Raw genomic sequence first — 24,174 nt, 5'->3', positions numbered from 1 at the left:
CCAGGTGTCGCCCAACACAGCTCGATTCGGAGTCCTAGTGGACGTTCTGAGTCGGGGTGTGTCACTTTAGGCAATAGTTCACCATTGTTTGCTCTTTGACATATAGCCGGATTTGCCCAGCCGTTCTGTTCATGGGAGTGCGCAAATTTAGTTCCAACACTACAATAAAATAAAATTAAGTATACAAACTGAATGTTTGCATCATCCAGTCACAATGATATTCATTACTCAACATCTATTCATTTTTTTACATAAAGAAAATATCTTACACGACAAAAAAAAAAAGCTTCTATATTAATATTTTCTTACTACTGCTCAACAACAACAACAACAACAAAGCCTTTTCCCACTAAGTGGGGTCGGCTATATGAATCCTAGAACGCCATTGCGCTCGGTTTTGTGTCATGCCCTCCGTTAGATCCAAGTACTCTAAGTCTTTTCTTAGAGTCTCTTCCAAAGTTTTCCTAGGTCTTCCTCTACCCCTTCGGCCCTGAACCTCTGTCCCGTAGTCACATCTTCGAACCGGAGCGTCAGTCGGCCTTCTTTGCACATGTCCAAATCACCAGAGCCGATTTTCTCTCATCTTTCCTACAATTTTGGCTACTCCTACTTTACCTCGGATATCCTCATTCCCAATCTTATCCTTTCTCGTGTGCCCACACATCCCACGAAGCATCCTCATCTCCGCTACACCCATTTTGTGTACGTGTTGATGCTTCACCACCCAACATTCTCTGCCATACAACATCGCTGGCCTTATTGCCGTCCTATAAAATTTTCCCTTGAGCTTCAGTGGCCTACGACGGTCACACAACACGCCGGATGCACTCTTTCCATCCAGCTCGTATTCTATGGTTGAGATCTCCATCTAATTCTCCGTTCTCTTGCAAGATAGATCCTAGGTAACGAAAACGGTCGCTTTTTGTGATCTTCGCTAGATTGCTCCGGTCATTAGTGTGGATAAGTATATAAATGGATAGAGATAGGAAAGCAAACACAAGATGTACGTGGTTCACCCAGATTGGCTACGCCCACGGAATAGAAGAGTTCTCATTAATTGTGAAGGGTTTACACAAGTACATAGGTTCAAGCTCTCCTTTAGTGAGTACGAGTGAATGATTTAGTACAAATGACATTAGGAAATATTGTGGGATAATGATCTCGTAATCACGAAACTTCTAAGTATCGGAGTGTGGTGTCGTCTTGACTTGCCTTATCTGTCTCATAGGTAGATGTGGCATCTTCTCTGGAAGTACTCTTCCTCCATCCAGGGGTGGTATCTTTAACTGGTGGAGATGCACAAGGTAATGTATCAATTTCACTTGAAGCTTACTTGTAGTTTCAGGCTTGGTCAAGCGCGATACAAACCATGTAGTAGGAGTCCCCCAAGTCGCCGAGCTAGAGGGTCTGCTGAAAGAGGTGACAGACAAGGTAAGCAATCAGAGCTCCGACTGATTGTTCACCTTCTCCCCATCTTGCAGCAGCATGAAGGATAAAGAGAAGAAAAATGAGAAGAGATGATATGAGATACTTTTGCTTTTGAAGAAGTAACTTTCCACAGGCTTATTCTTGAACTGAGCTGGAGGGTTTTCTGGTTTCCTCCAGAGTATAAGGCCGACTGGAGAATTTGAGGGTCAAAACAAGTCCATCAAATCTAGAGTACGTTCCACCCTGCTGATATGGGATACTTTTGCTTTTGACAGAGTAATGGATGTATCGGCACGTGTGCTGTTACGCTTGTCTCCACATGCTTCCTTGTATCCTTCGCACTTGCCCTATCTGTTCCTCAAGCAGATGCGGAATCTTCCCTGGAAACATAAGATGATGAAGATGAGTACTCGAGAGCAATGCCAGGTAAGTAATCAGGTAAGGGGTTCCAGGCAGTCAGTTCCTGGCTGGAAGCTTGATTCCAAGTACTGACTGATTGCTCTCTTTCTCCTTGTCTTGCAGGTAAAAACAAGGCCAAAAGAAAAAACAGGGAAAAAGTATGATATGGGATACTCTTGCTTTTAACCCTGATGATATGAGATATTCTTGCTCTAGTATAGCTTGTTTGCAGAGGTATTATCGGGGGGAAAGAAAGCTGAATATTTCGAAAGGCTTTGTTGGGAGTGCCCTCTCAGATATGATGAAGGGTTGAGCATTTTTGCAGGTCTGCCTGTCCGTTGGGGATGGAGGTCGACATATATAGGAGTCTCCCTAACAACAAGTAGTAATGCTATTCCTTTACCCTGCTTGGTCATAGCACGGTAGTGGGAGCTGCCAGTTTCACATGTTTTAACTCTGTCAGAGCACTTTGAAAAAGTGGTCTGTGGTATCTGGCTCTCGAGATTCGGAGAACGATGCCTCTTCGATTTTTGAGAAAGCAATCATGCTGGGGGTCTGACTCTCGAGATTCGGAGAGCAGTGTCTCTTCGATTTTTGAGGAAGTAATCATGTTGGGAGTCTGGCTCTCGAGATTCGGAAGGCGGTGCCTCTTCGATTTTGGAGCAAGCAATCTTGTTGGGAGTGTTGTCTCGAATGTGAGTAAAGGTTGGACATGTTTGCTAGTCTACCTTGCCACGAAGCACAAAGGTTGACACACAGGGACTTTCCAATTATCCAGCAATGGTACTGTTCCTTTACCCTCTCTTCGATTTTGAGAAAGTAGTCATGTTGGGAGTCTGGCTCTCGAGATTCGGAAGACGGTGCCTCTTCGATTTTGGAGCAAGCAATCTTGTTGGAGCAAGCAATTCTTACTACTGCTAATGCATAAAAATTGATACAAAGAGGCAAGTGCTCCATCTTGATTAGCCAACACTTATAAAAACGTACCAACTCTTACTATGTCAAATACTAACAAAGAGAATAAGTATTTCATCTTGATTAACCAACCACTGTATTATGCAGGTGGGTTTATGTTATTATGTTAAAGTATTGTATTACCTTTTCTTCACTTTTATATTTTTATACTCATTTTACATTTCTTTAATATTAAAGATAATTAAATCCTTCTAATTGCATGCCCCATTTTGCTTGTATTTTTGAATTGCGAATATTTAAAACATTGGTTTATTTTAATCTACCTAATATCTCCTAACAAAAAACTAATATACTAAGTACTAACATAAATCCACCTGCATAATATATGACTTAATTCAAGGAACAAAAACATGAATGAATAATATACCTATACGAGACATATGAAACCTAACTAAAAAAAAAAAAAAAAAAAAAAAAACCTACAAGTAAGATAATATGTGCTACGTGTTGATTATAAAAAAGAAATATTTCATATATGTAGATAAAATAATTTATGTGATATATATTGGCTGATCATAAAAATTAAAAATAAAATATAGGAACAAGGTTTTTTTTTTTTTTTCCGAACAAAAGATATTAGCTACACTAAAGGAGAGGGGTGAGCCTAGCCTTACAATGGACTAACATTAATGTAGTTCAAATTTACCTTTGACGAGAATCGAAGCTAAAACCTCTTACTTACAAGTGAAGAGGAACAAGGTTTAGAGGAGGAGAAGAAGAAGAAATAACAAATACATAAAAAGAAATAAGAAGAAATAATTTAAGAGATAATTAGGAAGAGATTTAAATCCTATAATAAATTTTATTATTGAAATGTTTTATTTTTTAACAAACAATATTATTTACAGAGAGGGAATGGGCTAGCCATAATAATGTTATTCAAATTCACCTTTATCAAAAATTGAACCTAAGACTCTCACTTACAAAGTAAAAAAGAATATCACTAAACTACTGACTATTTAAAATATATTTGGTGAAAATAAATAATCCTAAGTTCAAAGGATCATATCTATTTTAATTAAATGGACTATTGTTAATATTAGCTAGAAAAAAATTGGACTTATATCAAGTTTTCTTAAATACTGATGACACCAATGTTTTGACACATTGGCTTAAAATGTTTCGATGTTCAAAGAAACCTTAATAATATATTCCCTCAGTGAACTTGCTCGCTCAAGTTAAAATAAACTGATGTGATTAAATTTGTCATCTAATTAGATGGATTATGATTGAATATGCACCCCATTAAGCGGTGTTTTTTTTTTCCAGAAGCTTGTTGAAATCTGACTCTTGATTTCATAATTTTACTCTTTACATGTCTTAAACAAAAATTGAATTAAGATTTTATTTCAAAACAAAGCCAAATCATAAAACTCCTGCTGTGATATAATCAAGATTTATAGAATTAGCGCAAGGTAAACTATTTTAATTATTAATTTAATAATTTAAGGAACGTCCTTGGAGCCAACGAAACTTTACTTGCTACATGAGAGATGGATAATACTTAGACACTCACTAATGAGTACTCGCTTTTTAATTTTGTCTAATGGTATTTTAATTTTAGCACATATTTTATTGTTTAAAAAAATAATAGACATATTATTTAATTCTTCCTGAGTTACCAAAAAACCAAAAACATGTAATATTTTTTAATTCGGTCAAATAAAAAAGTGAATGTATAAAGTAGCCATCAGTAAGTACTATTATCCCTAAAATGAGTACGTGGAAGTTATTGCGAATTTGCCAACCCAAACCAACCCCTTTTGGGATTTCTTCGATTTACCATATCAATAGGGTTGGGGTAGGTTGTGACATGTGAGTGAGGATGTAAAGTTAAATCTTGACCAAAACCAAGAGCACTGCTTTCTTCCTCAACGTTGTGTTTTAATCCACGTTTCTCATTGCAATTTGAAAGTCTGATTAAAGTTTTCAACTTTCCACTAAAATATTAATAATCATATCGTTTAATTATCAATACGATAGACGACAACAATCATATCATCTATACATCTGTAACCGTACGATTAAATTATCAATATCAATAATACAAAAAACATGTCCGCATCTATAAAAAAAATATTAAAAACAAAGTCACTGTTTATATCGGCGGTACATCCACGTTTTCAGTACCAAATCTTCATCGTAAGGCAAAAAAGGGAAATATAAAATCTGCGATCCTAATTTAATGTCTGATACAGCCTAGTCAACTCCCTTTAATTCATTGTCTTTGCCCTCCTAATCCTCCATTAAATACCATCAAAGCTTGAACTTTTTAAGCAGTAAACTAGTATTCGATGGAGCTCCTCTGTTTCATGGTTTTCAGCATTTGTTTGCTCTTCTCTCTGAGCCAAACTTCATCAGCTGCTGATACCATCACTGCATCTCAGTCCCTCAGCGATGGCAAGTCGTTGGTTTCTTCTCCCGGCGGAATATTCGAGCTTGGTTTTTTCAGTCCTGGCATTTCCAAGTCTCGTTACTTGGGAATCTGGTACAAAAATATCCCAGTCCAAACCGTTATTTGGGTTGCAAATAGGCAGTCTCCAATCAATGGTTCCACCGGCAGTTTGAGGATCAACGCCACAGGGCATCTCGTCCTTCTCGAGAACAACCAGACTGTTATTTGGTCTGCGAATTCGTCAAAACAAGCCAACAGCCAGAGTCCTCTCCTGCAGCTGTTGGACAATGGCAATCTTGTCCTGAGAGACGAGAGAGATGCCAACTCAGGGATCTACTTGTGGCAAAGCTTTGACTACCCTTCTGATACTTTACTGCCGGGAATGAAGCTCGGGTGGGACCTGAAAACCGGACTTAACCGGCGTGTAACAGCGTGGAAGAGTCCGGACGACCCTTCTCCGGGGGACTTTATATGGGAGATGGTGCTGCACAACTATCCTGAGCCTGTTATGTGGAAAGGGTCTAATGAGTTCTTGAGAAGCGGTCCATGGAACGGTGTTTTGTTCAGTGGAAGACCCCCTAAGGCGCTTCCGGCTTTGAACTTCTCTTTTGTCTCCAATGAGGATGAGGTTTACATGATATTTCAGATGGTGAACGAGTCGTTGCTTGGACGGATGATTATGAACCAAACCATATCATTTCGCCAGCAGTGGATTTGGTCACAGGCAGAACAGAATTGGACACTCTACGGATCGTTTCCGAGAGACCCTTGTGACAGTTATGGCCACTGTGGTGGCAATGGCAATTGTGTTCTTGGTTCATCGCCAATTTGTCAATGTTTGGAGAGGTTTGTTCCTGCGTCGCCGGAGAAGTGGAAATTGAACGATTTTTCAGAAGGTTGCGTGAGAGGAAAACCGTTGAGCTGCAAGAATGATGGGTTTGCTAAGTATCACGGGTTGAAATTGCCGGATACTACGCATAGTTGGACAAATAAAAACATGAACCTCGATGACTGCAGGGCCAAATGCTTGTCGAATTGTTCTTGTTCGGCTTATACAAACTTTGATGTGAGAGGAGGGGGCAGCGGGTGCGCCATCTGGTTTGGTGATCTTGTTGATATTAAGCAAATCCCGGGTGGTGATGAAGATATATACATCAAGATATCTGCTTCAGAACTAGGTATAAACTCAAGTACAATTTCTCTATCGTGTGTTTTTTCTCTATTGTGTGTTAATAATGTCTCGATTCATCTACAAAGGAGGGAAAGACGAGAAATGGAAGATAGGAGTGATAGCTGCGTCTGCGTTTGCTGTAATTGTTGGGATGCTCTTCCTTGGCTATTGTTACATTCTAAGATTCAGAGCCAAGAAATATCTCAAAGGTAAAACTATCTGCTCTAACCTCCAGTGATGCAAATTCCCAAAAGGTCTTTTTCTTAAGTTATGTATAGAATCACTAGTTTATTATCACTTATTGTTGTTACTTTTTAATGATTATATAAGGCGAGGACATTGAAGAACAGAAGGAAGATGACCTGGAGCTGCCATTGCTCGACTTCCCAACAATAGAGGGTGCCACTAATTACTTTTCGATCAACAATAAGCTTGGAGAAGGTGGTTTTGGACCTGTATACAAGGTAATTTTTGGTCTGCTAGCACATGAAACGTAATTTAAGGAAGCACTTGAGTCCTGAAGGAGTAACAATTTTTCGGAAAATGTGAATAATCTTCAGGGTAGATTAGTAGAGGGACAGGAAATTGCAGTCAAGAGGCTTTCGAGAAGCTCTGGACAAGGAATAAAGGAGTTCAAAAATGAAGTAATACTGATTGCCAAACTTCAACACCGAAACCTTGTAAAGCTTCTTGGTTGTTGCATTCAGGGAGAGGAGAAATTGCTGATTTATGAGTACATGCCCAACAAAAGCTTGGACTACTTCCTTTTCGGTATGTTCCCTTAAAATTCTGTTTCTTGTTGGACTTTATATTTAGTTTGATCCCTTGAGATTCTGATAGTTTATGGGACTTCAAATTTACAATTTTCCAGATGAAACACGGAGTAAGTTGTTAGATTGGCCTCAGCGCTTCCAAATTATCTGCGGGATTGCTAGGGGGCTTCTCTATCTTCATCAGGACTCCAGACTGAGGATTATACACAGAGACCTCAAACCAAGTAATGTTTTACTCGATAGAGATATGAACCCGAAAATCTCAGATTTTGGTCTTGCTAAAACTTTTGGTGGGGATCAAACTGAAGGAAATACAAACAGAGTAGTTGGAACATAGTAAGTATTTTTGACACATTCTTTGCATAATATACATTATATGTCCTTTTGTTTGCATTTAACATGCTCAGTTGTTTCAATGATCTCCTCTACAGTGGTTACATGGCTCCTGAATATGCTACCGAAGGGCAGTTCTCTGTAAAATCTGATGTCTTTAGCTTCGGTATTTTACTGCTAGAGATAATCAGCGGAAAGAAAAGTAAAGGATTCTATCATCTGAACCACCGGCTTAATCTTATCGGAAATGTAAGTTACAACTGTATGTTAAAGCACAATTTCGTTTCATTCTGCATGCTAAAACAATTGATTACTGATTAAAATGCTTAACATGTGTTAGGCATGGAGATTGTGGAAAGAAGGAAGGCCGCTAGAACTGATTGATAAAGGGCTTGGGAACTCATGCACTCTATCAGAGGTGCTGCGATGCATCCACGTCAGTCTCTTGTGTGTGCAACAGCAGCCTGAGGACCGGCCAACCATGTCATCTGTCGTTCAGATGCTATGCAGCGAAAGCACCTTGCCTCAGCCTAAAGAACCAGGATTTGTTCCGGAAAAGGGTTTACTCGACGGAGAGTTTCCCCTAATCAATGAACCGTCATTTAATGGATTAACCATTACACAGCTCGAGGCTCGTTGATCATATAGATCTATGCTGTGTTGTTTTGGCATACATAGTATATAAACCATAAATCCTCCGGTATTCTAGTTAAACTAGTCCTTTTTTATTGAAAAGTTCTTGTTTGCAGGGGATAAATTTCATTTTCTACCTGCAACAATGTACTCAATATTAAAACAACCAGTGCCATTTTTACTCTACTTGATATCTGGGGTTCTAACGATAATCTCTCCAGCGAATAAGAAAATATGTTCAAGCATATATTGAGCATGCATGAACCACTAATTTCAAACAAAGTAGCAAGGCGGGTCTTGAGATTTTTGAGGTTCAGGACGACAGCAAAAAAAATGCCCAACTTCATGTAAGAAAAATTATTTGTTTTCTCACGTAAGATTTCAAGAAAATTATACTTAGAAAAGCTTTTCAAACTCAATAATTTATAAACATGGAAAAACTAAATTAATTTGTATTGAGAGAAGGAAACTAAAAAACCTCTGCCCGTGGATGATGAGTTTTGTTTCCCCTGTATCTGAACTTTTAAATTATTTTCATATAATCGTGAGGTGTTTTTTTTTTATTTACTAACCTTGTCAATACAGAACTAAAAAAAACATTCATATTTTCAAGTCTTTAATTGATATAAGCAGTGAATGAGCACCAAATTAAACCTAGTATTGGTAAAGACATACATATATTAATTTATATATTAAAGGCTAATGCTAGGGAGACCAACTTGTTAAGTCAAATTTTGTAAACCATATGGTGTGATTGTCGATGATTGGATTATTACTTGAGTGTTGATTAACACGCTTATTTTCTATTGGTGACACATTATATGGGTTGCAAATTTAGTCTAACAATTTGGTCCACCTAGCATTACTCTTTGTTGAAGGTTAGATTTGAATTGGAATGAATGTCAAAAAAATTGCAACTCACATAGCTACTAGCTAGTAGTTATAATCGAACAGAAGGTAAAAAAGAATTAACAACCAAACAAAAATTTGTAAAAATTGGAAATAAAAAAACATACATAGCATTTCGAACCCGAGACCTCCATAGTAATTTTAAATAGCAAAAACTAATACTTCTGGTTAAACTTCTTGGTCATTTGAGCAAATTTCGTAAGCTTATACTCTTATGGAAAGAAATTCATAAAAATTGGAAAGTAAAATGATATGGTTTTGAACCCGGACCTTCTCTTTATTGAGGAGAAACCATCCCTTCTTATTAAACTTCGTGATAAATTAACCAAATTTTATAAATTTATATTTTTATGAAAGCATAAATGGACCTACCGCCTTAATGTTTTTTGTGCCTCCAATTTTTTGAGGTCCCGGACCATCACCATGTTCGCATTGGGCCAGGGCCAGCTCTGCAAAGTAGCCCAAATAACTCATAACGCAATGAAGGAACGAAGGAAGACTACTAAAACCGATTCATGAAGGGCTCGGGAATTCCTGCACTCCATACGACTACTGTGTTATGCATCCATACGATTTTTTGTGCGCCTTGCCTGAGGACAAGCCAAGATTGTCCCATGTAGCACATGTATGCTATGCGAAGAAAGTTAAAATTTTCATCATAAAATTAATTAACAATATATGAAGTAATCTTACTAAACACGGCACGTTTGTTCTAGTAAAATGATTTACTCAACGAAGATTGTCTTTACTTAACAAGGCTCGTTAAGGATCATTCGGTTTTATCATCAATTTGATGCAGTGTTGTTTATCACATATTATACAAGTCCAACCGCAAGAACAAACTTTCAAATAAAAATAAACTATATTATGTTAATTACCAAACGTAACAGTCATCCAACAACTATCTTCTACGTCTGCCTCTCCCTTTGTTTTCAGACTATAAATTCTCCGTTCTTTTGAAATGTTGGATATCCCATACTTTTTAGCTGTCAGATTTGTAGATAGAAATATAATACTAATTTGTTCAGAATACCAAATTCTCAATCACACCCCACACCCTCTAGAACAAGCGAATATTTCACCACTGGGCGCACAAGAAGTCAACAATCCTGTGGGTGGCGGTCAATTGCTGTATACAATATTGTATTTATTGTAACTTGGAAATATGTATGTGCATCTACCCATCTCTGAGGGCATCTGCAACTTGAAAGCAATGGTTGGAATTTATTTGTCCCTCTCCTTCAAAACCTCATTTGCAGCTGATGCCATTAGTTAAAAATCCCAACCCCTCCGAGTGGTTACGATCCACACACCCCGATTTTTATAGCTCAGACTTCTTCCATCACTTGAAACTATTGTCGTTACATCAACGATAGACTGCGAAGGTATAATGTTGTGAACAAAACAAAAAGCAACCTAGCTATATTTGTGGTAATTAAGCAGAAAACAAGCATGACACACGGAAGTTTTGTTCCCAACCTACCAGTTTCATACAAGTCAAAAATAAGATTAAAAAGGATTCATGCAGTTGATAATTTGAGAGAAGACCATATACCAACAACTGCGAAGATATGACACATATAGTTAAATAAGACCTTTGTGCTTGTGTTTTCTCTCTTCAGTCTTCTGGAAGGCCGAAAGTGTGGACGGCTACCCTCTGTTGACTAGTATGCACTATCATCTTTATAAAAACAAGGGCAACCGTTGATCTTTACCATTGACGGACTCATGTGGCCAAGGGATGTATCCATTAGTTAACTCTACCGTAGATGAAGCAGGAGGCAACAAAAAAATAAAAATATAAAAAAATAAAAAAAAATAGAAAAAACTTGTTTTGACTTGTCTCATGGAGCAAGATTTTTCCAAATTTCGCACAATTATTTGTCGTATGAAATGGATCTTTAACTTGAAGGATACGATTACCATTAGGCAGAGAGCTCAACAACAAAAAGAATTCAATGAAGTGTTTTGGTTTTTTGCTAGTTTGCATCTATCTAGAACTCGTGTGTGATGCGCTTAGCCCGAACTTCACGTGTATGTGATACTTGAGTGCAATTTTTACACAAAGATTGTTCATGTGTTGAGAACCTTTGCATGGACTCGTATGTCTGCATTACTGTTGGTGCTAGGCCTGGCATTTTGGACCCAACCCGTTAACCCGACCCGACCCAACCCGTTAATATTTGTATTTGGATGAATGCTTAACGGATCGGGTCGCTAACGGATGAACCTGTTAACAACCCGTTAAATAACGGGTCACTTTGGGTCAACCCGTTAGACCCGTTAATACCCGTTAGCATCCGTTAGTTGATGATATTTTAGTAATTTTAGTAAAGTCTTAATAATAAAAAATAAACTTTATGCAAAAAAGAAAATAATAATAATTGTTAACGAGTGAAACGGGTGACCCGTTAGCTTAACGGGTCGGGTTCGGATGACCAGTTAGCTTAACGGGTTGGGTTCAGATGACTCGTTAACTTAACGGATCGGGTTGAACCCGACCAAAACCCAATAAACCCGACCCATTTACAGGTCTAGTTGGTGCACATGAGCATGCTTTTACCATTTTCATTGATGATGGTATTTTATAATCTTGAAGATTTTGGAATATAATTTTTATAGAAAATGCTTATGCTTTTCATACTTTTTACGTAGTATGATTTTAGAAATGATATGGGCTTTGGAGCGAGGAGTTAGTATGATATGAAAAGAAAAGAATTTTAAAAAATAATTATTTTTGTCCACTCACATTTTCTGTTTTGCACCCCCATAACTTAGTAGCTATACTCTGGACGCGACAAGAAATCAATGGCAATTATGAGATCCACTTCTGGTAATGTAGGAAGATTTGCATGCATTATAATAAGGGCTCATCTCACACATGCACACTCTTATTCTAATTTTGTTTTCAAACGTTAATTTTATTCGTAATTTTTTTTTTACACGTTACTTGCATGTTATGGATTTGTCACCTTTGAGTGGATATCAATATCCACATGAATATTGGAGTCAGAGTGTGTCACTAACTTTTAACTGGTTACGTTAAGCGTTAAGCATTTAGCCCCATATTCTCATAAACTAAAACCTAATTATATCCTTAGTGTCGTTCCCAATTACAAGACACACAGACGACCTAAACCTAAATCTCATGGCTCCACCTCTTATTCCTTCTCTCTTGTTTCTCCTCCTTGTCCTCTCCCCCACTTTTCTTCCTTCCCCAATTCATCTTGGCCAACGTTGAACAAGCTCTCCTAGAACAACAGACAAGTATGGATTCATAAAGTTACAAATGCCACAAACAATGCCGTTGAAGCTGCAAAGAGGGCCGGAGGCATCACAAAAGAATGGAAGAGGTGCCGCTTCATAGGGCGGCGAAACAAACACTAGTCGAGCAAGAACAAAGCTTTGAGAGAGATATTGCTTGATGAAAATTTGGCGGGGTACAATCCTCCAGTCAACGGGTGGATAACACCTGTAAACGGGTCGGGTTTATTGGGTTTGGGTCGGGTTGAACCCGACTCGTTAAGTTAACGGGTCATCCGAACCCAATCCGTTAAGTTAACAGGTCATCCGAACCTGACCCGTTAAGCTAACGGGTCACCCGTTTCATCCGTTAACACCCGTTAACAATTATTATTATTTTCTTTTCTGCATAAAGTTTATTTTTTGTTATTAAGACTTTACTCAAATTACTAAAATATCCTCAACTAAAGGGTGTTAACGGGTCCTAACGGGTTGACCCAAAGTGATCCGTTGTTTAACGGGTTGTTAACAGGTTCACCCCTTAGCGACCCGACCTGTTAAGCATCCACCCAAATACAAATATTAACGGGTTGGGTTAGGTCGGGTTAACGGGTTTGATCCAAAATGCTAGGCCTAGATAATAGGACGTAGAAATGCCCATATATCTGATGCTTGCTAAAGCATGGTGTATATTTGCCACTTTAAATTATATGTTTTGACACATTGGATTAAAATGCTTCCAGGTTCCAAGAAAACCTTAATATTATAGTCATCTAATTAGATGTATTATGACTCCCTCAAAAATAAAACTTTTTATGGTCTCTCTGTCACTTCACACTTTAAGGTCATTTCTCGTGTGCTGACATTATAAACATTGTTGTAATCCCACATCGGCTAGAGAAGTAAAGAAATAAGAGTTTAAATATCTTAATCTCACTCCAACTAATACCGAGACATTTTGTGATCAAACTTCACACCTGATGGATTGTGCAGGTGGTAATTACCAAGTTGGGGATAATATCTGTGTTGTTGGAAATGGGTCGTATGGCTCATCTCTCTAATAATTCTACATAGTATCAGAGTCAAGGAGCGGACTGGTACGTACTGCCACGTGATGGGTGGGTCCACTTGGCCTCGCGAGATAATGGTGGGTCCATTGGCCTCGAGTGTAGGATAAGTCATCTTGGCTCCACGTGAGGGAGCGTGTTGAAATCCTACATCGGCTAGAGAAATAAAAAAAAAAAGTTTAAATATCTTAACCTCATTCAAACTAATACCAAGGTTTTTTGTGATAAAACTCCACATCTGACTGATTATGTAGATGGTAATTATCAAGTTGGGGACAATATCGATTTTGTTGGAAGTGGGCCGTATGACCTGTCTCTCTGATAATTTTACAAACATTGTATCAAAAACAAGAAGTGGCAAAAAAAAACAAACCCATTTATAACATTTCTCTTATTTATACGCACGCCACTAGGAGGTTTTATTTATTTATTTTTTTCTAGAAGATTGTTGACTTTTTTTTGACAAACTAGACGATTGTTGACTAAGAAAGGAAAACTAAGAAGCACCCATCGCGATTCTCAATTAAATATCCATTATGCGCTTGATCGGAAAAAAAAGTTATTTGACTCTTGGTTTTCCTAATTTTATTCTATTCAGGACGAATAGTCTCTACAAAGACAAATAAAGTTGAATTAAAATAAAATTGAATTAAGAATTGTTTCAGAACAAGGACAAATCGTACAAGTAGTCCACTGAGTAAATCAAGATTTACACTCGATAAAGAAATCAACTATTAATAATTTAACAATTGTCCTTTCATTTGACCAAAAACAAAAAAAAATAATTCTCCCTTCAACCAACTAACTTCACTGCTCTATGAGAGATATAAAAAATAATAGATATGTTATTTAATTTTTTAAAACTATTCAAAATATAAAAAAATATGATTTTTTATTGAATTAAATAAAAAAGTGAGAACATAAATTTTTTTAATGAGTATCTAAATATTATCTTAAAATAAATACGTGGCAGTTATTGCCAATTTGACAACCCAAACAAACCACTTTTGGGATTTCTTCGAATTACCTTATTAAAAGGAGAGCACTTTTGCTCACTATCATAACTTATGGTGTATGTTTATTATTTATCTAATTATTTATTATGTGTTTTTTCAACAAACTATGGTTAACTTTCATATTAAATTTTAATTTTTTTAATTTTGAACAAAATTAATCAAAATTAAGTGAAATAACACATAACAAATGATTAAGTATATGATGAGCATACCTCGAGGTTTAGGGTGGATAGCAAAACACGGGTTGTTTGTGACTTGTGAGGATGTAAACTAACACATTGACCAAAATCTGGAGAATCGTTTTCTTCCTCAACCACTTTTTTTTAGCAAACGATATTTTTTATACTAAAGAAGAGCAAGTAGACTTAGTATCACAACGGGCTAACAATAATATGGTTCAAATTTTTCTTTAGCAAGAATCGAACCTAAGACCTCTCACTTACAAATGAAGAGGAATACCACTACACCATAATATTAAGTGGCTTTGTCAACCACTTCTTTTTTTCTTTTCTTTTTTTGGAAATATCCTCAACCGCTTTTAGTCCACGTTTCTCATTGCAATTTGAAAGCCTCATCAAGGTTTTCAACTTCCCACAAAAATAGTATAATTATAATGTTGTTAACTGCATTTTGCCGCAAAATTTGTCAACCGCATGTTGACAATCAGATGGTTTATATCTATAGGTTTTTTAGCGCCATCATGTACCTAAAACATTTTTAATTAGTAGCAACATCCATTATATATTTTGATATGCTACATGTAGGATCATGATTTTTCATGACTGGACTAAGACTTTAAAAAATATGGGCACAAAAATAAACTAATATATGAGTACAAACTAAAAATGAAAAGAAAATTGGTACAAATTAAAAAATATTTGCAAATTAAAAATAGGTACAAACTAAGAATAAAAATATATGATAAAAAATTTAGCCATAAATATAAATATACTAATTGTTACATTTTTAACATTAAAGGAGTATATTTAAAAATAAAAATATTTTATTATTCAAATAATTAATGATGTTATTAATACCCAAGGACCTTAATAAAAAATTGAAAATGAATAGAATTTTAATCAATGGAGTAACAAAAAGAAGGATGTGAACCTAATTTTCCCTTTACCCTATATATTATAAAGTATTGAAACATAATGAAAACATGGGGAGCAAACATATAATGTATGTTCATTTAAGTATTCAGCAAGTCTCTTACAATTTATTAAAATAATAATAATAATAATGCAAAATGAAAGTTATCTATTTTCTATCTAAATGAGTCGCAACCTAGGTAGGTTTGGCTGGGCTAGGTAGGCACCTCAACAGGTTTAGGCATCCTTTCTAAATTTTCAAGCACTAAGGCATTAATCGGGGCGGTGGCCAACCGCCTAGTGCCTAGGCGGAGTTAGGCTAGGAATTTTAGAACAATGATCCTACTGCCATTTTTTGCTCACATCCCCGCAAGTGTGGGGGTATTTGTGGAGCAAAAAAATAATCCCAAAAATTCAAAAGATGACACGTGGACTTTTTCTCAAGAAAGACAAGATTGCCCTCATTAAATGGGCAGGGCTCTCAAATATTCTCACGCGCAGCTCAGCATCCTTGAAGGTCCGAATAGCTAACTACGACTACTCAAGGCTCCCATGCTCATGACATAGAAAAGTCAAAGGCATTAAAGATAGGACTAATCACTAAATCCTATCTTTAATCCCTAAATCCTATCTTTAATACATTCATAATTGAAGATCAATTCCATAAAGTACGGAATCTCTACCACAGTCAATCATGGATGTTTCCATCATTATCCCAAGATATTATCTCCTAATTAATATCTTTGGAATATTTTTTCCTCATTCATCCAACAGACACACCTTGACCAAAATGATGCTGCCACATATGGGGTAAACCCCTAACCCCATGGCCGACCACCTCCTCCTATAAATACCTTCATCTCCACCAAATTTTGATAAGCTTTTTGTTACACATACAAGCCCCAAACACTCACTCTTCTTAAAGATACTGACTTAGGCATCATAGATCCATTGGCCAAACCACTCCCTTCCTCGTGGGTGTGTGGGGTTTTGGTCTTTGATCAAAAGTCTTAATTGTTTTGTAGGTACAAATTCGTCAGGACTAAAGATGGCAAATTTTTACCACCACACCTAGTATTCGTCAATTTTTCTGAACTCAATTAGATGTCTCAAATATTTTTGATTTGGCTAATATTTTGTAAGGATGATTTATGAGGTGCAACTTGAAAAATAGACAGTTTAGATCGTTGACGTTCGATGTGGTGTGTGCCCTACAACTAATTCTCATTTTTTTTTAAAAGTTGGGGATCCATTTCCTTAAAGAATATGTACTAACATAAACCCACTTAATTCAATGAACAAATACATGAATGGATAAATACATATAAGAGAGATATGAAACCTAACTCAAAAGGTACAGAAATAAAATATACCTTCAAGCAAAACCCATTAATATGTGATACAAGTTGATTATAAGAAAAAAAAAAAAAAACTAATGAAAATAGCTTGAAAACTTTGAGTTTTAACGATAAGGACAAAATAAAGGATAAAGTGAATAGTACCATGATTGACTTTTTAGTGTAAAAATATGGTTTTTCGTTAAAGTAAACAGTATAAGAAACTTTTCGTTAAAGTTCCCTAAAAAAAATCATTTATATATATAGATAAATACAATTAATCTGTGATATTTGAACCAAGCTTAGAGGAGGAAAGAAGAATAAGAAATAGCATTATGATTGGCCGAGAGCTGCTATTTTATTTGGCATGGCGTATTTGCGACTATGTCAGATATTGAATTATGTTTTGACAAATTGGCTTACAATGTTTCGAGGTTCAAAGAAACATTAAGGTTATATTCACCCAGTGAACTTGCTCACTCAAGTTAAAATAAATTGATGTGATTAAATTTGTCATTAGATGGACTTTGATCAAATATGCACGCCATTAACTGGTGTAATTTCTAGAAGCTTGTTGGCTAAGAGATTTGACTCTATCTACAAGTTTTGTTGCGGATGCTTTAGCTTATTTTGGTATTTTCTTCTCGAATCTTTATTTTTGGGATTTCTGTTTACCTAATGTTGGAAATATTTTTCAATGTAACTGGAACATGGGGTGGTACACCACGTGTCACTATACCAATGATGGAATATGTGTGCTAAAAAGTTAATAACTTAAAAAATACAATTTCCCACCACTTATATAGAAACACATGGTGTACCACCTATGTTTCCGTCACAATGAAAATTTTCTACTAATGTTGCTCTTCTTGCCTTTAATTTTGATTGTATTAGAAAACGGTTATACTAGAAGTTTCATACTTTGATTTGATGAATTTCTATGCATATAGAAAATAATAATAATAATAATAATAATAATAATAATAATAATAATAAAAAGGTTCTAAAAGATGATAGGCTTTAGTTGGGCGATAAGTTGGGTTCTAGGGCCTAACGGCTAGACGAACGCTTAAGGAGGTCAAGACACTATTTCTTAATTTTCAAATGCTTAAAAATTAATCAGGACGATGGATAGCTGTCCTAATGACAATGTTTTTAATACATGCTTTATTGACTTCAAGTTTTGGCCCAAAACTGTTTTCGACTTGTAAGGATGTAAATTAAGACTGCTTTCTTCCTCGAAGTTGTGTTTTAGAGCAAGTCCACTGGGGGTGGGATAGGCCGGCACCCAGTGGAAAAAATAGGCTGAGACTCGACCAATCCACTCCAGCCCGTGGAATCGACTGGCACCCCACACAAGCCAGTCCACAGGCCAGCCTAAAATCGACAGACCTTGGGACCGGCTCAAGTGACGCCTAGCTGACACCAGTAGCCACAGCAACACCGTGGAGTCCTCCTCCCCGACGTCTCCTTCCCGTCCCGTGATCTTCTTCGATGCCTTCACACGGGTCGATAGCGTTGCCGCCCTCCAGCACGCCCTCGAAACTTGTCGCCGCCCTCCAACACGCCCTCTAGCATGCTCTCCAGCACGTCCCATGATCTTCTTCCCGCTTCCCGCCGCGAAAGATCCTTCCTTTTTTCTTTCCGGTCAAAGTTTGTTCCTTTTTTATGTAAGCCCAACTTTATAATAATTATTTTTATTATTTTATAATAAAAATAATAATATTTTAATAAAATTAACTAAGCTATTTTTTGTTAGGGGTGGAGATGCATTGGCCTATTATTGTTCATTGGAGTCTATTACTATTCACTGAAGTGGATAAATGGGCTGGGTGCTGGCACAAAGTCCTTAGGGGTGGACTTGCTCTTAGTCCACGTTTCTCATTCCAATTTGAAAGCCTCATCAAAGTTTCTAACTTCCCACTAAAATATTCTTTTCACACTGCAGTTAAATGCACTAGTCAAGTTTGTCCATTACATATAAATAATTATATAAAAGTTATGTAAATTAATTTTTAAGATTAAATTTATAAATTTATTAAATATATCATAATATAAAATAAATACGTTAATCAATATTTAATAATAATTCAATAATATTGAGATGCATCTTCGAAAAAATGCAATTAAACTCACGATAGAAAAACCCTCCATTAAAAGCGTATTTACTAATCCGTAATCAAATCGTATGTACATCCGCATTTTCAGTACCAAATCTTCATAGTAAGAAAAGAGGAAAAAACAAAAGCTGTGATCCAATTCAATGTCTGATACAGCCGAGTGAACTGCCTTTAATTCAAAGTCTTTGCCCTCCTAATCCTCCATCAAATACTATCAATACTTGAACCTTTAAGCAGTAATCTAGTATTCGATGGAGCTCCTCTGTTTCATGGTTTTCAGCATTTGCTTGCTCTTCTCTCTGAGCCAAACTTCATCAGCTGCTGACACCATCACTGCATCTCAGTCCCTCAGCGATGGCAAGTCGTTGGTTTCATCTCCCGGCGGAATTTTCGAGCTTGGTTTTTTCAGTCCAGGCATTTCCAAGTCTCGTTACTTGGGAATCTGGTACAAAAATATCCCAGTCCAAACCGTTGTTTGGGTTGCTAATAGGCAGTCTCCAATCAATGGTTCCACCGGGAGTTTGACGATCAACACCACAGGGCATCTCGTCCTTCTCGAGAACAACCAGACAGTTATTTGGTCTGTGAATTCGTCAAAACAAGCCAACAGCCAGAGTCCTGTCCTGCAGCTGTTAGACAATGGCAATCTTGTCCTGAGAGACGAGGGAGATGCTAACTCAGGGATCTACTTGTGGCAAAGCTTTGACTACCCTTCTGATACTTTACTGCCGGGAATGAAGCTCGGGTGGGACTTGAAAACCGGACTTAACCGGCGTGTAACAGCATGGAAGAGTCCGGACGACCCTTCTCCAGGGGACTTTATATGGGAGATGGTGCTGCACAACTATCCTGAGCCTGTTATGTGGAAAGGGTCTAATGAGTTCTTGAGAAGCGGTCCATGGAACGGTGTTTTGTTCAGCGGAAGACCCCCCAAGGCCCTTCCGGCTTTGAACTTCACTTTTGTTTCCAATGAGGATGAGGTTTACATGATATTTCAGATGGTGAACGAGTCGTTGCTTGGACGGATGTTGATGAACCAAACCACGTCGTTTCGCCAGCAGTGGATTTGGTCACAGGTAGATCAGAATTGGACACTCTACGGATCGTTTCCGAGAGACCCTTGCGACAGTTATGGCCACTGTGGTGGCAATGGCAATTGTGTTCTTGGGTCATCGCCAATTTGTCAATGTTTGGAGAGGTTCGTTCCTGCGTCGCTAGAGAAGTGGAAACTGAGCGATTTTTCACAAGGTTGCGTGAGGAGAAAACCGTTGAGCTGCAAGAACGATGGGTTTGCTAAGTATTACGGGTTGAAATTGCCGGATACTACGCATAGTTGGATAAATAAAAGCATGAACCTCGATGAATGCAGGGCGAAATGCTTATCGAACTGTTCCTGTTCGGCTTATACGCACTTGGATGTGAGAGGAGGAGGCAGCGGTTGCGCAATCTGGTTTGATGATCTTGTTGATATTAAGCAAATTCCCGGTGGTGATCAGGATCTGTACATCAGGATATCTGCTTCAGAACTAGGTATAAACTCAATTACAATTCGTCTATTGTGTTTTTTTCTTTACTTGTCCAATTTGATCAGTAGGAACTTACCATCCCTTTCTGCTTAAATGTCTAATTTTGTCTGGTGTTCAACTACGTATGTTATAATGTCTCGATTAATCTACAAAGGAGGGAAAGACGAGAAATGGAAGGTAGGAGTGATAGCTGCATCCGCATCTGCTGTAATTGTTGGGATGCTCTTAGTTGGCTATTGTTACATTCTACGATTCAGAGGCAAGAAAGATGTCAAAGGTAGTGATACAAATTCCTGAAAGATTTTTTTTTGATATTATATATAGAATCACTAGTTTATTATCACTTATTGTTGTTACTTTTTAATGATTATATAAGATGAGGAGATTGAAGAACGGAAGGAAGATGACCTGGAGCTGCCATTGTTCGACTTGCCAACAATCGAGACTGCCACTAATTACTTTTCGATCAACAATAAGCTTGGAGAAGGTGGTTTTGGACCTGTATACAAGGTAATTTTCGGTCTGCTAGCACAAGAAAAGTAAGTTAAGGAAGCACTTGGTTCCTCAAGGACGTAACAATTTTTTGGAAAACGTGACTATCTTCAGGGTAGACTAGTAGATGGACAGGAAATCGCGGTCAAGAGGCTTTCGAGAAGTTCTGGACAAGGAATGAAGGAGTTCAAAAATGAAGTAATACTGATTGCCAAACTTCAACACCGAAATCTTGTGAAGCTTCTTGGATGTTGCATTCAGGGAGAGGAGAAATTGCTGATTTATGAGTACATGCCCAACAAAAGCTTGGACTACTTCCTTTTCGGTATGTTCCCTTAAAATTCTGTTTCTTGTTGGACTTTATTTTCTTTGCGATTCTGGTAGTTTATGAGTTGAAATTTACAATTTTCCAGATGAAATACGGAGCAAGTTGTTGGATTGGCCTCAGCGCTTTCAAATTATCTGCGGGATTGCTAGGGGGCTTCTCTATCTTCATCAAGACTCCAGACTGAGAATTATACACAGAGACCTCAAACCAAGTAATGTTTTACTCGATAGAGATATGAACCCGAAAATCTCAGATTTTGGTCTTGCTAAAACTTTTGGTGGGGATCAAATTGAGGGAAATACAAACAGAGTGGTTGGAACATAGTAAGTATTTTTGACACTTTCTTCGCATAGTATACATTATTTGTTCTTTTTTTTGTTTTTTGCATTTAACACGCTCAGGTTGTTTAAATGATTTATTCTGTAGTGGTTACATGGCACCTGAATATGCTACCGAAGGGCAGTTCTCTGTAAAATCTGATGTCTTTAGCTTCGGTATTTTACTGCTGGAGATAATTAGCGGTAAGAAAAGTAAGGGGTTCTATCATCTGAACCACCGGCTTAATCTTATCGGAAATGTAAGTTACAACAGTATGTTAAAGCACAATTTCGTTTCATTCTGCATGCCAAAACAATTGGTTACTTGTAAAAATGACTAACATCTGTTTTAGGCATGGAGATTGTGGAAAGAAGGAAGGCCACTAGAACTGATTGATAAAGGGCTTGGGAACTCATGCACTCTATCAGAGGTGCTGCGATGCATTCACGTCAGTCTCTTGTGTGTGCAACAGCAACCTGAGGACCGGCCAACCATGTCATCAGTTGTTCAGATGCTATGCAGCGAAAGTGCTTTGCCTCAGCCTAAAGAACCAGGATTTGTTCCAGAAAAGGGTTTACTTGATGGAGTGATCAATCCGTCATGTAATGGATTAACCATTACAGAGCTCGAGGCTCGTTGATCATATATATCTATTCAGTGTTGTTTATCATACATTATATAGAAACCCTAAATCCTCCGGTATCCTAGTTAAACTAGTCCTTTATGAAAACTTCTTGTTTGGAGGGGATAAATGCCATTTTCTACCTGCAACAATGTACTGATCAATATTAAAATAACCAGTACCATTTTCACTGTACTTGGTATCTGGGCCGGGTTATAACGATAATCTCTGCAACGAATTAGCAAATCTGTTCATGTAGCATGCATGAACCGTTAATTTCAGTAGCCTAAATAACTCGTGAAGGAACGAAGGAAGACTACTAGAACATATTCATGAAGGGTTCGGGAATTCCTGCACTCTACCGAACGAGTACTGTGATATGCATAATGCATCCATATGATTCTTTGTTTGCCTTTCCTGAGGACAAGCCAAGATTGTGACATGTAGCACATGTATGTTATGTGAAAAAAAAAATTAAGATTCCACTATAAAAACAATTGATAATATACAAAGTAGTCTTAATCAGTACGGCTCGTTTGTTCCAATAAGATGATTTACTCAACAAAGATTGTTTCTTATTTAAGAAGGCTCGTTAAGGATCATTCGATTTATCATCAATTCGATAGTGTTTATCACATGTTATACAAGTCCAACCGGAAAAACAAACTTCCAAATTAAAAATTATAAAGTATAATATGTCATGTCAAATTATAAAGTCTACTTCTAAAAACAGCTGTATTGTTTTTAACTCAGTAATTACTACCTGCACAATCTGTCAAGTGTGAGTTTTTATCAAAAAGGCATTAGGTGGAGTGAGTTTAGAATTTTTAAGCTCTTCTTTTGTGAGAATTACGGTCGACGTATGATATTTCAACGTGTTAAATATTTATCGTTTCAGTCATCCACCAATTGTTCTCATCTTCCTCTCTTCTTTTTTTCAATCTATAAATTCTATTTTGATTTGAATGGTTGAATATGCCAAATTTTCTAGCCGTAATTTGTTCAGAATGTTCCTGAGGTTGAAGGGAGCCTATTAATGGTGGTAATCAATGGAGTTGGCTTCGGAAATGGCAAATCGCCGTTGTGCACCTCAAGAACCCGCTAGGAATTTCATCACGAATTAAGGCCCAATTAACTCGGTTTTTTTTTATGAAATTGGAAGGGTAAGGGATGCTAGGTCAATTCTAGGTGATGTGTGGCTTCAATTCACAGGAGAAAACGCCGTAAAAGGCATCGGCAAACTTCCTTTCCGTTGGTCGGGTCGCGGGTCACAGTGACCCGGTTTGTTTTTGCTGGGTTTCTGGTTGGATCCCCTGCATTTCCTCCCCTCTATTTCTTTCCTTTGTTTTCTGATTGGGCAGCCACTGCCTTCTCTTCCATCTCTCACGCACCTCCCTCCTTTCTTTCTTCTCCCTCATGCTGCCATCTGGCAGCTTCTAGACTCCTCTTCAATTTTTTTATAAACCTTTAATTTCTTTGTTTCAACTCCGATTCACAAATGGTTTTCGTCTATATTTTCGTAGGGTCGAGTTCTATCCAAATATATCAAGAAATACAATAAAATATGTTCTCGTATAATTACGTTAAACCAACTAGGGCATTTTCATCTTTTTTCCTTATCAATAAATTTTACAACGTAAATTATAATAGTTTCCAGTAACAAAATTTTAAAATCTCCCAATTAAGTTTTCATAACCATAAATAGATTTATTTTCGATTTTTCCCCACATATCCATAATTATGAATATCCAATTCATATACTTAAATTTTTTAGGGTATTACAAGTTTCATTCCTTCTGTCTATTCAACTAATTCCCATACACGATTGTTTTCCATTGAGGTCAGCTCACTATTCATTGCTTTTATCCACTTGTCAGCATTTGGCCTTGAGATTGCTTCTTTAAAACTTATAGGATCATTAAATTCTGATAAATCAATGTCACTCTCAGCCAAGTATACAAAATCTTCTACAGTTGTAGGTTTCCTAACCCTAGTTGA

The 24,174-nt window shown here is 37.2% G+C and overlaps 2 protein-coding genes across 2 annotated transcripts; both read left to right on the top strand.

The window, feature by feature from the left end:
- The first annotated feature begins 4,913 nt into the window (after window positions 1-4,913).
- LOC103448564 (G-type lectin S-receptor-like serine/threonine-protein kinase At4g27290) lies at window positions 4,914-8,293 on the top strand. The gene is made up of 7 exons (XM_008387824.4): window positions 4,914-6,375; window positions 6,455-6,577; window positions 6,699-6,832; window positions 6,929-7,139; window positions 7,240-7,477; window positions 7,573-7,723; window positions 7,815-8,293. Exons 1-7 carry the CDS (start codon window positions 5,097-5,099, stop codon window positions 8,112-8,114), a joined length of 2,436 nt encoding a protein of 811 aa, XP_008386046.1. The 5' UTR covers window positions 4,914-5,096; the 3' UTR covers window positions 8,115-8,293.
- A 10,634-nt stretch (window positions 8,294-18,927) lies between these two features.
- LOC103448565 (G-type lectin S-receptor-like serine/threonine-protein kinase At4g27290) lies at window positions 18,928-22,371 on the top strand. Its single transcript, XM_008387827.4, has 7 exons — window positions 18,928-20,420; window positions 20,571-20,693; window positions 20,793-20,926; window positions 21,023-21,233; window positions 21,322-21,559; window positions 21,663-21,813; window positions 21,907-22,371. The coding sequence occupies exons 1-7, from the start codon at window positions 19,142-19,144 to the stop codon at window positions 22,192-22,194; spliced, it is 2,424 nt and encodes an 807-aa protein (XP_008386049.1). The 5' UTR covers window positions 18,928-19,141; the 3' UTR covers window positions 22,195-22,371.
- Window positions 22,372-24,174: the final 1,803 nt, after the last annotated feature.

The sequence above is a fragment of the Malus domestica genome, chromosome 11 (assembly GCF_042453785.1).
Source record: "Malus domestica chromosome 11, GDT2T_hap1".
NCBI classification, from domain to species: domain Eukaryota; kingdom Viridiplantae; phylum Streptophyta; class Magnoliopsida; order Rosales; family Rosaceae; genus Malus; species Malus domestica.
The sequence above is the reverse complement of the archived record's forward strand: the minus strand, read 5'-3'. Positions and strand labels throughout refer to the sequence as shown.